At 41.7% G+C, this 12,962-nt stretch overlaps 2 protein-coding genes across 3 annotated transcripts in view; one reads left to right on the top strand and one right to left on the bottom strand.

The window, feature by feature from the left end:
* The window catches only part of LOC135522585 (acyl-CoA dehydrogenase family member 11-like), a 53,059-nt gene extending 48,087 nt beyond the window's left edge, over positions 1-4,972 (top strand). Inside the window, exon 20 of the mRNA XM_064948987.1 lies at positions 3,319-4,972. Within this exon, the coding sequence (XP_064805059.1) occupies positions 3,319-3,433 (115 nt within the window). The 3' untranslated portion in view covers positions 3,434-4,972. The remainder of the gene's footprint in view (positions 1-3,318) is intronic.
* LOC135522588 (uncharacterized) lies at positions 4,800-10,221 on the bottom strand. 2 transcript variants are annotated; one of them, XM_064948991.1, is made up of 6 exons: positions 9,969-10,173; positions 8,459-8,524; positions 6,552-6,656; positions 6,019-6,129; positions 5,635-5,758; positions 4,800-5,277 (listed from the first exon to the last, which is right to left on the bottom strand). In XM_064948991.1, exons 1-6 carry the CDS (start codon positions 10,134-10,136, stop codon positions 5,201-5,203), a joined length of 651 nt encoding a protein of 216 aa, XP_064805063.1. In that variant the 5' UTR covers positions 10,137-10,173; the 3' UTR covers positions 4,800-5,200. The 2 variants fall into 2 exon arrangements, with proteins under 2 accessions (XP_064805063.1, XP_064805064.1); XM_064948992.1 differs by lacking the exons at positions 4,800-5,277; positions 5,635-5,758 and adding an exon at positions 5,346-5,613 and having other exon boundaries at positions 9,969-10,221.
* Between the last annotated feature and the right edge of the window lie 2,741 nt (positions 10,222-12,962).

Below are 12,962 nucleotides of genomic sequence, written 5' to 3'. Positions count from 1 at the left end.
TTTTAGCTTCGTTAGAATCATTCAAAGGAAACTTGATCAATTTTCATTTAGCATACAGCTGGTGACATTTCCTTATGACCCTTTTTTTTGATCCAGACACTGCCAGGCGGTGCTACAGTGCTGCACATTAACAATGTCACAATTTACCTGTCCTCTCGGCCCCCGGCTTCCTCAGAAAATGTCTACGGTTGTAGCTAGGACTGTGGCGAAATGAGATTTTGGCAGCCTGTTATTGTCCTGCAAAAGACTGCTGGTCTCACGGTCATTGGCCGTTAATTTAACATAAAGACGTTTAGCATCTCCAGGCCTCCACGCATACAAGACACATGCCAGCCACTGATTGCGTGCCATTGGAACATCTACATTAATAAAAGTCTAAGAAATCAATTTAATATACACCATCACAATATAAGGTTATTATTTATTTTAGGCAGGTCTAAAGAAACATTATGATATGAAGAAAACGTATTTCAGAAGAACACATTTTGAGTTGGTCTACTGTATGTTATCTGGCTTTGTACCAGGCCATAGGCTGTAGGCTTGCTCATTTTAGTAGACAAGATATGCCTTTATTTTATGTTAAATGATTTTATATTAAGAAGAATATAATTGAACTTAGCTGAATATAATAGACAGGATATATTCCAATTCTGGAGCGAGTGCGCATATGAAGTGACAATGTTGAGCGTAAAAGTGGTCATTTGAAACAGGCCCTATATGCTAGATTTAGAATTATTTGGCAACTTTAATTGTGAATGATACAAACCTTATAATGTCTTAGAAATCCAAAAATATATGGGCTTCATGATGCGACTTTAGGCTATTGATGATTTGAGAAATTCGCTTAAAAAAAAGCTTGCGCTCAGTTCCTTGCCTCAGCCTGCACACGCAGTTCTCTCAAAAGGTGATCATATTTTCACCTATCAGGCTATTCTCAATGTAATCCTGTCTTCACTAATATGGGACATTTTTTTCGATTTAGAATGGCTTATTATCAAATGGGCAGGAACAGGGGCAGGAGAAAAAAGACACGTCCTCCGTATGCACTCCAATAGCGAATGGTTACCGCTTTTCTCCGGTTAGTTTTTCACTGATGTGGGGTAGACTACTTTGGTTTTTATAGCGGATAATGTATTTAATATGAACAGCTGATAAATACATGTAGTAGCAGCTGTGATCCTCCACTTTCTTGTGGCAACCATCAAAAATCTGCTTTCACACGAGATTGCATATAGAAATGTAGTATAAATTAAGAGCGTCTGCCAAATGACTTAAATGTAATGTAAATGTAGGGTAACTATGTAAGCCGCCCATGCACAATAAATGAACCAACAGCATCGCCTAGGCCTACACGTCTCTCCCAGACTCGTGGATAGAAAGTTGTACTAAAGACATCTTAAATCAGTTTTGTTTCATGTTTTTCTGCTGTGCGTAATATGCTGTAGGCTATGTATTGTATGACTGCACAATCATTATTTGTTGCATAAACTGTAATATGCGTTTGGGTGTTTTGAATTAAAGCAGCAATATGTCACTTTTTGGGCTACCCGAACAAATTCAGATAGAATTTAGAGTTATAGATCTGTCATTCTCATTGAAATCAAGTCTAAGAAGCAGTAGATCTGTTCTATGTGTGCTATTTCTATTTTGCGTCTTTTACTTTCGGTTTTATACACCAGCTGAAAATACGATATTTTTTTATAAAATATATTTCACAGCAGTTCAGATGGTGCAATGATTCTCTACACCATACTTGCTTGTTTTGTCCAGAAATTAGGCAAACTATTCGAATTTTAACAACCAGGAAATGGCAGAGCATTTAGAAAGCGCTGTCCATTTCTTGTTAGGCTTCGAAACAACCACAACATTCCACTCAGTTTCAACCTGGTGTTGAAATTCTTTCTTCAAATGAATCATCACAGGTGAGTTTTAAAAGCAGGATATTGTTTCGATGAAAAGTAGTTTGATTAGATTTTTGATTGCATTTGCATTGATGTCAGAGTGATTAGAGGGACAACGGAGCGCTGATTACCAGGACATTAACGATGGCCAGTTGGGTACTGCCAACTCATGTCCAGAGTGCATAAGAGGAGATTACCGTGACTCAGCGGTCACGTGGCTTTTTACTATAGTCATGACTCATGACTGCCGGTGTGGCGGTAATATGGTCACTGCCACAGCTCTAGTCACAGCAGACAAACACTGAGATGGAAAAATGCTTTCTCATGAGGTCGGCAGGCAGGCTGCCACTGAGCATCAGCCATGCAGGCATTGATGGGTGGCAGCTCTACGTTTACAATGGAAGATACACAGGCAATGGGGAAGAAGAGGGGAAAACGGCTTTGAATATCAATGATCAATTACCATTTGTGTGTCTCAAATGCAAACTACAGTACTAATAGTGTAACGGTTTTTGTCATCGGATGAGGAAGAGTAGTCGGACCAAAGCGCAGCGTGGTAAGTGTTCATGTTTGTTTATTGAACTGAACACTATAATACAAAATAACCAGAGAATAAATGAAACCGAAACAGTCCCGTAAAGGTGCAAACACTAAACAGAAAATAACTACCCACGAAACCCATGGGGGAAAAAGCTACCTAAGTATGGTTCCCAATCAGAGACAACGATAGACAGCTGTCCCTGATTGAGAACCACACCCGGCCAAAAACAAAGAAATACAAAAACATAGAATGCCCACCCCAAATCACACCCTGACCAAACCAAAATAGAGACATAAAAAAGCTCTCTACGGTCAGGGCGTGACAAGTAGAGTCTATTGTCAGAAAGACAAATGACACGTTCATCTGATAATAGGCTAATTACTCCTTTCCATCCTAACACACAGTATTAGCCTAATCTTCCAGTCTGGAGCCGATGTACTGTACATATTGCACAGAAGTTGACATTGACCCCCTGCTAACATTGTGTGGGATCTTTTTTTACAAGGTGTATCAATGGCCACACAATGTGGTCAGGTTCTCTCTCTCTCTCTCTCTCTCTCTCTCTCTCTCTCTCTCTCTCTCTCTCTCTCTCTCTCTCTCTCTCTCAAGGCTACAGGGTATTTAACTGTCTCTGAGGTCTTAAGCCATACACAGTTCTATTGCATGTTAGGATGCTGCTGTATCACCAGAATAATAATTGTTGTTGTTTAGATGGAGTATGACAAGGGTTCATTCATCAGTGCACACTCCAGCAAAACGTTTTGAAACAAAAACAAGCGCTTCTTAACTGGACATGTTCCGGGAGTGTCTCCCTGCTTTAGTCCCTTTTCTTCCGTTTGGTGCCTAATATATACGACCCATTTTGTCCCTCCACAGGTATGCGTACGCCAGGACTCTGCGCATAGCAGACGGGCCAGACGAGGTGCACATGTCATCCATCGCCCATCTGGAGCTCAGGGACCAGATGAGAAAAGCCCAGGCCAAGCTGTGAGGTCTTGCAAAGGGGTTAACAGGATGGGTTAACACACAGGCAGCCCTCAGACAGACCGCAGGGTAGCGGAAGGGTTAATAGAGGTTTTAACACAGATTAAGAGTGCCGTGAAGGAGCTTCATCTGTCATGGGAGCTACAGCGATTGATTGACAGGCCAATCTCACCTACTAATCACTGTGGATGCCAATCGTAGATCTCCACATACAGAGATTCTGAGATTTGCTTATCTGAAACATGATCATGATCAACTCTTGTTCTGCCTTAATGTGATCGTGGGGGAATAGCAGTCTACTGTATTATGGTATGAAGATCTGGTAGAGAAAGTGTTGTGTCTGCTGGACTACAGATGGCGCTAACAAAATGGGGTATCGTGTTTATTGATTCAATAGAATTGAGTAATTTATAACTAAAATTACATACACTGCCTTAATATGTAAATAAAGATTTGGATATGTGGTAAATCGCATCATTTTTTGAATTCACTATGATTATCGCAAGGACTCCTTCAGAGGCATGTTTCACAACACAAATGTTTACGTATTTACAATTACATTGTGGCTATAATGCCAGGGATTGACTGAAACACCTGCTGAGCCTGAAGTTGTCCTAATATGGACACCTTAGACTTGGACCTCACCTTGGATCCTTGCCCTGGAGTCACCAAGCCCTTGTTCTGACAGTATGTTCACACAGTAGATTTGCCGGGCTTTCAAGACTTAACTTGTGTGCAAAAACACTCAAACCATCTCCATTAGTTGTCATGAGCTTCCTAGTGCTGGAGAAATAAATAAAAAAAATGTTTTTTTTTTCTTTCTACCAAATTAAGTTGGACTTCTAGAACAGATGGCTTACACAGTCTTACATCTTGAGGATTTTTTCCCCCCGCTAGCAACTGATCCAATGCCCATAAATGTTACAGAATAGTCGTCCTCTCAGCACAAATGTTTGCCTGCAAGTTTAGACTGCCCCTGATCCTCCTTGCCTTGGGCATTCACTTTCTGCAGCCCAAACGGCCCCCTCTTCCTTTACATACCGCACTACTTTTGACCAGGGCCCATAGTGCTCTGGTCTAAGGTAGTTCCCTATGTAGGGATAAAGGTGCCATTTGGGGATCTGACATCTTAACTTGAATCTCAGTGACACCCCCCCCCCCCCCCTCTATTTTCTGAATAACTTCTGGCAGTTTCTCAGATCCTGTTGTGTGGGAATTCAAGGTGTTGCACTGGGCAACAGGGAGGGAGAATTGGGAAGATTTATTGGACTAAAGGAACAGCCTGTTTTTTGGGAATAGTGAAATGTACTAGTCCATTTGTCAAGGTGAAGCCCAACTCTGTCATAGACTAAACTGAAAATAACAACCCTCTGTAGACTTATCAATCAAATGTATTTATAAAGCCCTTTTTACATCAGCCAATGTCACAAAGCGCTGTACAAACAGCAAGCAATGCAGATGTAGAAGCTGGGGCAAGCTCTCATGACGTATCCTCCTACATTTTGACTAAATTTGAATCTGATATATGCACAGAATTACCAAAGAATCACCTTTTCAAAAATATAATTCTGTAAAAACAAAAAGTGTAAATCAGCAGATCATAAAATACAATATTAAAGGGGCTCTCAAAGATACCGTATACTTGTCCTCAGCAATGTGTTTCCATTATACATATATATTATAATATAACATTTTAAAATACAAGTAAAAACCAATATGTTTACAAAGATAATATATAAAGTACAGTTCATTAAAGTAGTAGCGCTTCAGCAAATCACTTGTTTAATTCAATGCTTTTTGGAACAAACAATATTGTTTCTTCTTCCGTGCGCTCCTCTTGCGTCTCTATCCCTGGGGAAAGAGTCAAGATATTTATTTGTTCACGTCAAACATTTACTTTCGATAGAGAGTCACAAATAAATGTAACAGATTGGTGAACAGTTTTGAACTATTTTGTGTAATTGTTTTTAAATGTTTTGGATGAACTCTGCATGCTTAACATGTTTACCCTGCTTGCAAACAGAATTTAGCTCTGGGGACAAAAAAAGTTTGATTGATTGACTCAAATGGGAGGGGGGGGATTGTGTGGGGTGGGGCGAGTCGTCCCATAATGGAATACGCTCCGGCTCGTCCTTTTGGCTTCGCCTTCTTCCTCTCATTCTGCACCTGCCTCCGTACTCTGGTTACCTGGAAGATTGATTGACTCACATGGGAGGGGGGTGATTGTGTGGAATGGGGCGGCGACTCGTCCCATAATGGAATACGCTCCAGCTCGTCCTCTTGGCTTCACCTTCTTCCTCTCATTCTGCACCTGCCTCCGTACCCTGGTTACCTGGAAGAGCAATGACATGACATAAGACTTCAAAGACACAAGGTTGAATGCAGGTCGACCGAGCATTGCTAAGGTAGCCTCTCAGAGACTTGGGCAACTCTTGCTTAGATGGAGGCTGTCCTAATATGGACACCGTACATGTACCGTGTCATGTCATCAGTATGTTTGAGGATCTCACAAAACAAACAGTTCTGATATTAACATATGGACCCGTATCATATGATGGTCTGATCCTGTGTTGTCGTGGCAATGTTGTGTACCTGTAGGGAGGCACTGGGGTTGTTGCTGAGGAGAGAGAAGGATCCCACTCTGGATTTATACTTGTTCTTCTTGGTCCCCAACTGGCCTAGGTGTCTCCTGGCCCGCTCTGTCTGGAGGAACAACATTCCCGTGGGATCATTTAGAAACTAGAAGGGGATACTCTATGTTACACAGGAGGCTGGTGAAGGGAGGACAGCTCATAATAATGACTGGAATGGATAAATGTAACGGTATCAAAAAAACATGGAAACAGTGTTTGATGCGGTTCCATTTATTCCATCCCAGGCATTACAATGAGCCCCTCCTATTTACAATGACACCAGCCATCACTGGTGTGTGAGCACACCAAGTGCTTCAAGAAAGCAACTCAGAATTTTAAAAAAACTCCAGTGCACCTTCGCATTCTTGCTTACACCACTGTTTCTAAGGGATCGCAACAAATGACAACACAACAGCCCCATTGGATCATTTGAGACCTCTCCCTCCTGTCTTCATCTATCTCCCCTCCCTCCTTCCCTTTCTCCAGTCTTACCTGAACTTTGATGAGTGTGTTGGGGAAGCCCTTGGCTGAGAAGGACCCAGGACTCTTCTGTCTGTCCAATAGCACATCCGATGGCAAGTCGTCACCTAGCCACATCTTTTAAGACATAAATGAGGCATTCATTACATTCGTAATGAACGTGGAGCAATTTTAGAGGGCTGAAAATCATAATATGCATGCATCGAATTTCACGTGATAATGTAATCGCATGAGAAGCTAATGTGATACCGTGACATGTAAAAACAAAACATATAACACGTGATAACTACACGTGACAACATGAGTTTTTCACGTCTTTATTTCACGTCAAAATGCAATTCCACATGAGAGTTTCATTTTTTACATGTGAACATTTCTGCTCAACTTGTGAAATCGGCTAAATGCAATTTTTGCATGTGTCACTGCAAATTATACATGTTTTTTTTATGTAAGGGCTCCCGACTGGCGCAGCAGTCTAAGGCACTGCATCTCAGTGCGAGAGGCATCACTACAGACCCTGGATACCGGGCTGTATCACAACCGGCCGTGATCGGGAGTCCCATAGGGCGGCGCATAATTAGTGTTTGGCCGGGATTGACCGTCTTTGTAAAATAGGAATTTGTTCTAAACTGACTTGCCTAGTTAAATAATACAAGTAAATGTGGCTTTTAAGGTGAGTGGTACACTGTTCAGCTAAAATAGTGTAACAAATCTTTAATTAATGACAATATGATTACATTTGACATGATCACTTAGTACTGACCTTTCAATATGACCCCACCTGGGACTTGAACTCACAACCTCTGGAGTTGGGGTAAGCTGAGCTCTCTGCTGTGCCAGTCTAGCATTCCTCTACACGCGCATTACCTACAATACATCTCTGCACTAAGCAAAAGAGTGCCATCTACACTTCTATTTCAGTTATCAATTAATGAAACCATTCTGCCATTGATTTAATTGACTTATTTCAGCTATTTAAAAGTTTTCTGAATAGTTGTCTGCTGTTTGTGCACAATATTATTCTGTTTTAATGTTACTCCTGAATTACTATGATAACTATAATAGTTTTTCTTGAGTGTATTTGAAACAAAGCTGAGGTTTTGCTTAAGTAAGTCCAAAGTGCAGGAATACCGGTGAAATCAGTCATTGACACAGATATGGCGGCGTAGCAGGAAGATCGGAATGCCACGAAACTAGAGGTTGTGGTTCATGTATGTCAACGTGTGTTTAAATATATCAATTGCAAACCCTACGTTAAAAGCACTGTTTTGTGTGTGTGTATCCTAATTACACTTGTTTTGTTTGCAGGGCATCATCTGTGAAATATCATGTGAAAAATATTCCCACGTGAAACTTCATGTGCAAAACGTGGAAATTTCACAGGTGAAATTGTGGTTTTTCCTTAAGGGTGTGACTTCTGCAATAGAGTAGTGTTGTATAACTATGGACAGTTACAGTAGACCAATTGGTTGTAGTGTATTACAGTGCCCCAAGTTGTCCTCCCTGTTGGGCACAAGAAAACTATTCCATTAAAATCATTCATGCAATTTGGGAAAAATGAAACGCCTTCTGCAAATGTACTTGTATTAAGTGCAGCCAAAGACATCTGCCTAGAGTCAGAGCATCAGACAGAGGTCTTATCTATTGAATCCACATGCATCATGTGTGTGTGTGTCATGAATTTGTTGAATTGATATTTAATATTAATAGTCAATATCTTAGGACAACAAGCATTTGAGTTGCATTGATCTTAGTGTCTCATTGGAATCAAATGCCTCCTGGGAGGTTATCATTACACAGCCATATGTTATGCATAGGACCAACCCAGAGTGGGAAGTAATCCAGTACAAGGTGGGATCCCTCTGTGATAGAGAACAGGCTGTGGTAGGATGTCTTTGTGGGGGGAGAGGCTCACATACCTGTGGCTGTTTCTGGTTATGGGTCTTTCTTGCAGCAGAGGGCTTCAGGCGCACAAGCCCTTCATTCTGTGAGAAGAATGTTTTAGCACATGAAAAAAAAGTATTTATTCTTTATTCCGTGTATGTAATAACACCCCAACCCCACTCATATGCAATTCCAACATTTTTATGTTACCACATGTTTGTACGTCGTTACGTTGTTATTACATAGGTTATAACAGTAACTTCAAATTTAAATTAAAAAAAAAAAAAAAGTTTAACCATTAGGTTAACTAAGGCAATTTATAAACCATATCCTGTCAGGATGAGTGAGGTAAAACAGTGACCACATTGTTGGAGTTAAGAGTAGGTTTCACTCGAAGAAAGTTTTGTATTTCCTCTTTTCACAGTGTACATCCCCTCCATAGACATATCTCTCCCTGAGGTCACTTCTGCTGAGACAGAAACAACTCCTGCTGAGACGGATAAGGCTGTCCTATATGGACATCATACAATGTACCAAGGTCAGTACATGAGCCGTGTACACCCCACAATCCAGTGCAGGTGGAGTGCTCTTCAGGGTCACATATCCCTCAATACACCGACTCGCCCTGTTTTTTTTTTTTTCGTTATTATGAAAACTTTCCGTGTAGTTTGTTTTATCCTGTGCTAGTTGTTGGCGAGCACCGTCAATTACCCATTGTAAAATATTCTGTTCCGTTATCCACATTCACTGTGACCTTGGTGGAAAAGGGCACAGGCAAATATATTCAACGTTGAATTCAAAAGAGATTTCTTCAGTAATGCTGCCCAAGGCAAAAGAGAGCCCAACCACATCTGAAGTTTATAATTGCACACACTGGAATAGTGTAATTACACTCAAAACACATAAAAACCTTCCGCATGGAAAATAAATCTAGACTCAAAAGTCTTTCATGTTGTGGGTGACAATCCACAGCAATTGAAATACTGCGTCTGCTGGATCTATTGGCCAGATGAGGATGATTCCGTTGGACAGAGCATGGCAAATGTCCACAAAGAATGTCAACCGCAAAAATGGCAGCTCAAACAGCTCTGTGGCCACACGAAAGGTCTGCCGAGAGTTTGTTCCATCGAGGTTATTCTTGGGTGCATTTGGTAATAGTACGACTGGAGACTAGGTTACTATGATACTTTGTTTTCAGGTTACTGGAATGTGTAACTCTGTTTAACTCCATGCAAGTGTTCCACTCAAAATATCACATCCTCGACCACTATACATGCACACACTCCATGGAAACAGAAACCTTCCATAGCAGTTACTGGCTTCCTTTGGCTTCTGAGCTAATGTTGTTACTGCAGTGTCTGGGGAAGTGTCTCGAATAGCTCGTAAAAAGCCATTTCATCGTGTTTCATCATGAAAATAATGAAATACATAATAAAAAACCTCAACCCGGATCTCTCCTTCCGGCACCAACACTTTTCAACTCCATCTACCTGATCAAAGGAGCTCACCCCCAAAACAGAACAGCCTGGAGTCCCGATCCCTTACCTTTCCTCCGGTGGTCTGCCCGCTGACACAGTTCTTTTCCTGTGATGTCCCAGTACAGTCTGCACCATGTGTGAGCTGGGGTAAGCTGCCCTGCAGGCAGAGAAAACTTACGCACACCCAAAGAGCAACCTCCATGATGGTCCAGGCACTGGGGCCCAGCCCCGTCATCACCCTGCTTTATACCCTCCCCTACTCATGTAATGACGACCAGATGCAGAGGAGTAGCCATGCCAGCTTCACACAGACAAACAGCGTTGCACAACATCGCAACCCAGCGCTCTCTACGCCAGCCAGCTTTTCTGCGGGTTCTCCAAAAACACATCAGTCATCTGAAGGTCCTCCCTCAGTAACCGCTCCCACCAGCCCGGGACTGCGAATGAAATCCATTTTCCCTAAGGCTTGTACCTTAACTGCTGAGAGAGAGAGAGAGAGAGAGAGAGAGAGAGAGAGAGAGAGAGAGACACGCTGTTGACAACACTTGAAATATTGGTGGCTCTCTTTTCAGAATATCCTGGAAGAGAGCAGTAGTTTTGAGTTTGTTCCTTGGTTCGCTGAAGAGGCGTCGATCTTTTAAATGGGTACACAATGCTCAACCTCGCCCGAATTAAATAAATGTCTTTAAATATTTATCCTAGACTGCCCCTTTAAACCCTTTCTGTTGACTTGGAGCTTCTGGTTGTGCCGAGGGCATGTTTAGTCCACCCATATAGTATTTAATTTCCAGAAGTACATCAATCAATGTAAGGGTTCGTCTACAGTAAGTCACAATGGACAGTTGTAAGGAAACTGCAGTGCTTGTAATGCTGACGTGTTTTTGTACAATTTAATTTTGTCAGACATTTTGTTTGTTTTAAACAAATCGGCAAGCATATAGAGTGAATGATGTAAGGGGGGGGTGTCTAGTAGTCTTATTTTGCCATAAAAACAAAACATGCCATTATGGATGAATGTCTTGATCCAGGAATGGCAGGAGAACACAGCAAGCACCCCGTGTGAAGGACGATGTATGAAAGGATGGAAAGAGTGAGTGAGGAGGGAGGGAGGAGAGTAAAGGCCAAATGTATTCACACTTCTATCGCTGTTCCTCTTGGCTAGAAGGGAATATTACATTGTCCTCAGCTGTGATTGGAAACGTGCTGCTGGGAAATACTGAACACAGTGTGAGTTTATTAATTCTAACTACCGCCTCATGAGACCCTCATCATAGATAAAATGGCGGTGAAAAAAATGTAATTGGATAATATGTAATATATATATATATGCCTAAAAGGTGGTTTGCGACCAAGATGGCATAGCAGTTCAGACGTCTTTTGTCCTCGTCTTGTCGTGTCCCGTATATATATATATATATATCACCAATTTATATTTATAAAAAAGTATTATTTACCTCAAATCTGTAATCCTCCAAGAAGCTAGCCAGGAGCTAGCCAGAAGCTAATCCAGAAGCTAGGTCAGAAGCTAGTTAGCTTCTTTACTGGCAAATCGTTAGTATTCAGCTAACCACGGTTTGTGGTCATCAGCTATCCTTTAGCTCGAAAATCTATCGGCAGTTTTGTACGGCGCAGCGCGGCTCAGAACGGAACATACCGGACCAATTTTTCTCTCCATGTCCCTGGATTTCTACCGCTAACTCTGGATATTCATACCTGGATCTCACAGCTAGCTAGCTGCTATCCGTGTGACTATCGGCCTTCGTACATTATACCTTGATGCTATTTTATCACCCCCAGAAACCTCCTTTTACTCTCTGTTCCAGATGTTCTAGACGACCAATTCTTATTGCTTTTAGCCACACCCTTATTCTACTCCTCCTCTGTTCCTCTGGCGATGTAGAGGTGAATCCAGGCCCTGCAGTGCCTAGCTCCACGCCTATTCCCCAGGCGCTCTCTTTTGACGACTTCTGTAACCGTAATAGCCTTGGTTTCATGCATGTTAACATTAGAAGTCTCCTCCCTAAGTTTGTTCTATTCACTGCTTTAGCACACTCAGCCAACCCGGATGTTCAAGCTCTGTCTGAATCCTGGCTTAGGAAGACTACCAAAAATTCTGAAATTTTAATTCCAAACTACAACATTTTCAGACAAGATAGAACTGCCAAAGGGGGCGGTGTTGCAATCTACTGCAAAGATAGCCTGCAGAGTTCTGTCCTACTATCCAGGCCTGTACCCAAACAATTTGAACTTCTACTTTTAAAAATCCACCTCTCTAAAAACAAGTCTCTCACCGTTGCCGCCTGCTATAGACCACCCTCTGCCCCCAGCGGTGCTCTGGACACCATATGTGAACTGATTGCCCCCCATCTATCTTCAGAGCTCATGCTGCTAGGCGACCTAAACTGGAACATGCTTAACCTCTTACATCTATGGGGGCGCTATTTCATTTTTGGATGAAAAACGTTCCCGTTTTAAACAAGATATTTTGTCACAAAAAGATGCTCGACTATGCATATAATTGATAGCATTCGAAAGAAAAAACTCTGACGTGTCCAGAACTACCAAGATATTCTCTGTGCGTGCCCTAGAACGTGAGCTTCAGGCAAAACCAAGATGAGATGGCATCCAGGAAATGAGCAGGATTTTTGAGGCTCTGTTTTCCATTGTCTCCTTATATGGCTGTGAATGCGAGAGGAATGAGCCTGCTCTTTCTATCTGGTTTTTGTGAAAATGTTGCGTGCTAAATGCTACTCAAAATGCTATGCTAGCTTTGCATACTCTTATACAAATTAGTCAATTTCTATGGTTCAAAAGCATATTTTGAAAATCTGAGATGACAGTGTTGTTAAGAAAAGGCTAAGCTTGAGAGCAGACGCATTATTTTCATTTTATTTGCGATTTTCAGAAATCGTTAACGTTGCGTTATGCTAATGAGCCTGAGGCTTTAGTCACAAACCCGGATCCGGGATGGGGAGTTTCAAGAAGTTAACACCCCAGCCATCCTACAATCTAAACTTGATGCCCTCAATCTCACACAAATTATCAATGAACCTACCAGGTA

Source organism: Oncorhynchus masou, chromosome 30 (assembly GCF_036934945.1).
Source record: "Oncorhynchus masou masou isolate Uvic2021 chromosome 30, UVic_Omas_1.1, whole genome shotgun sequence".
NCBI classification, from domain to species: domain Eukaryota; kingdom Metazoa; phylum Chordata; class Actinopteri; order Salmoniformes; family Salmonidae; genus Oncorhynchus; species Oncorhynchus masou.
Note: the sequence above shows the minus strand (reverse complement) of the source record. Positions and strands in the feature narration are given on the sequence as shown.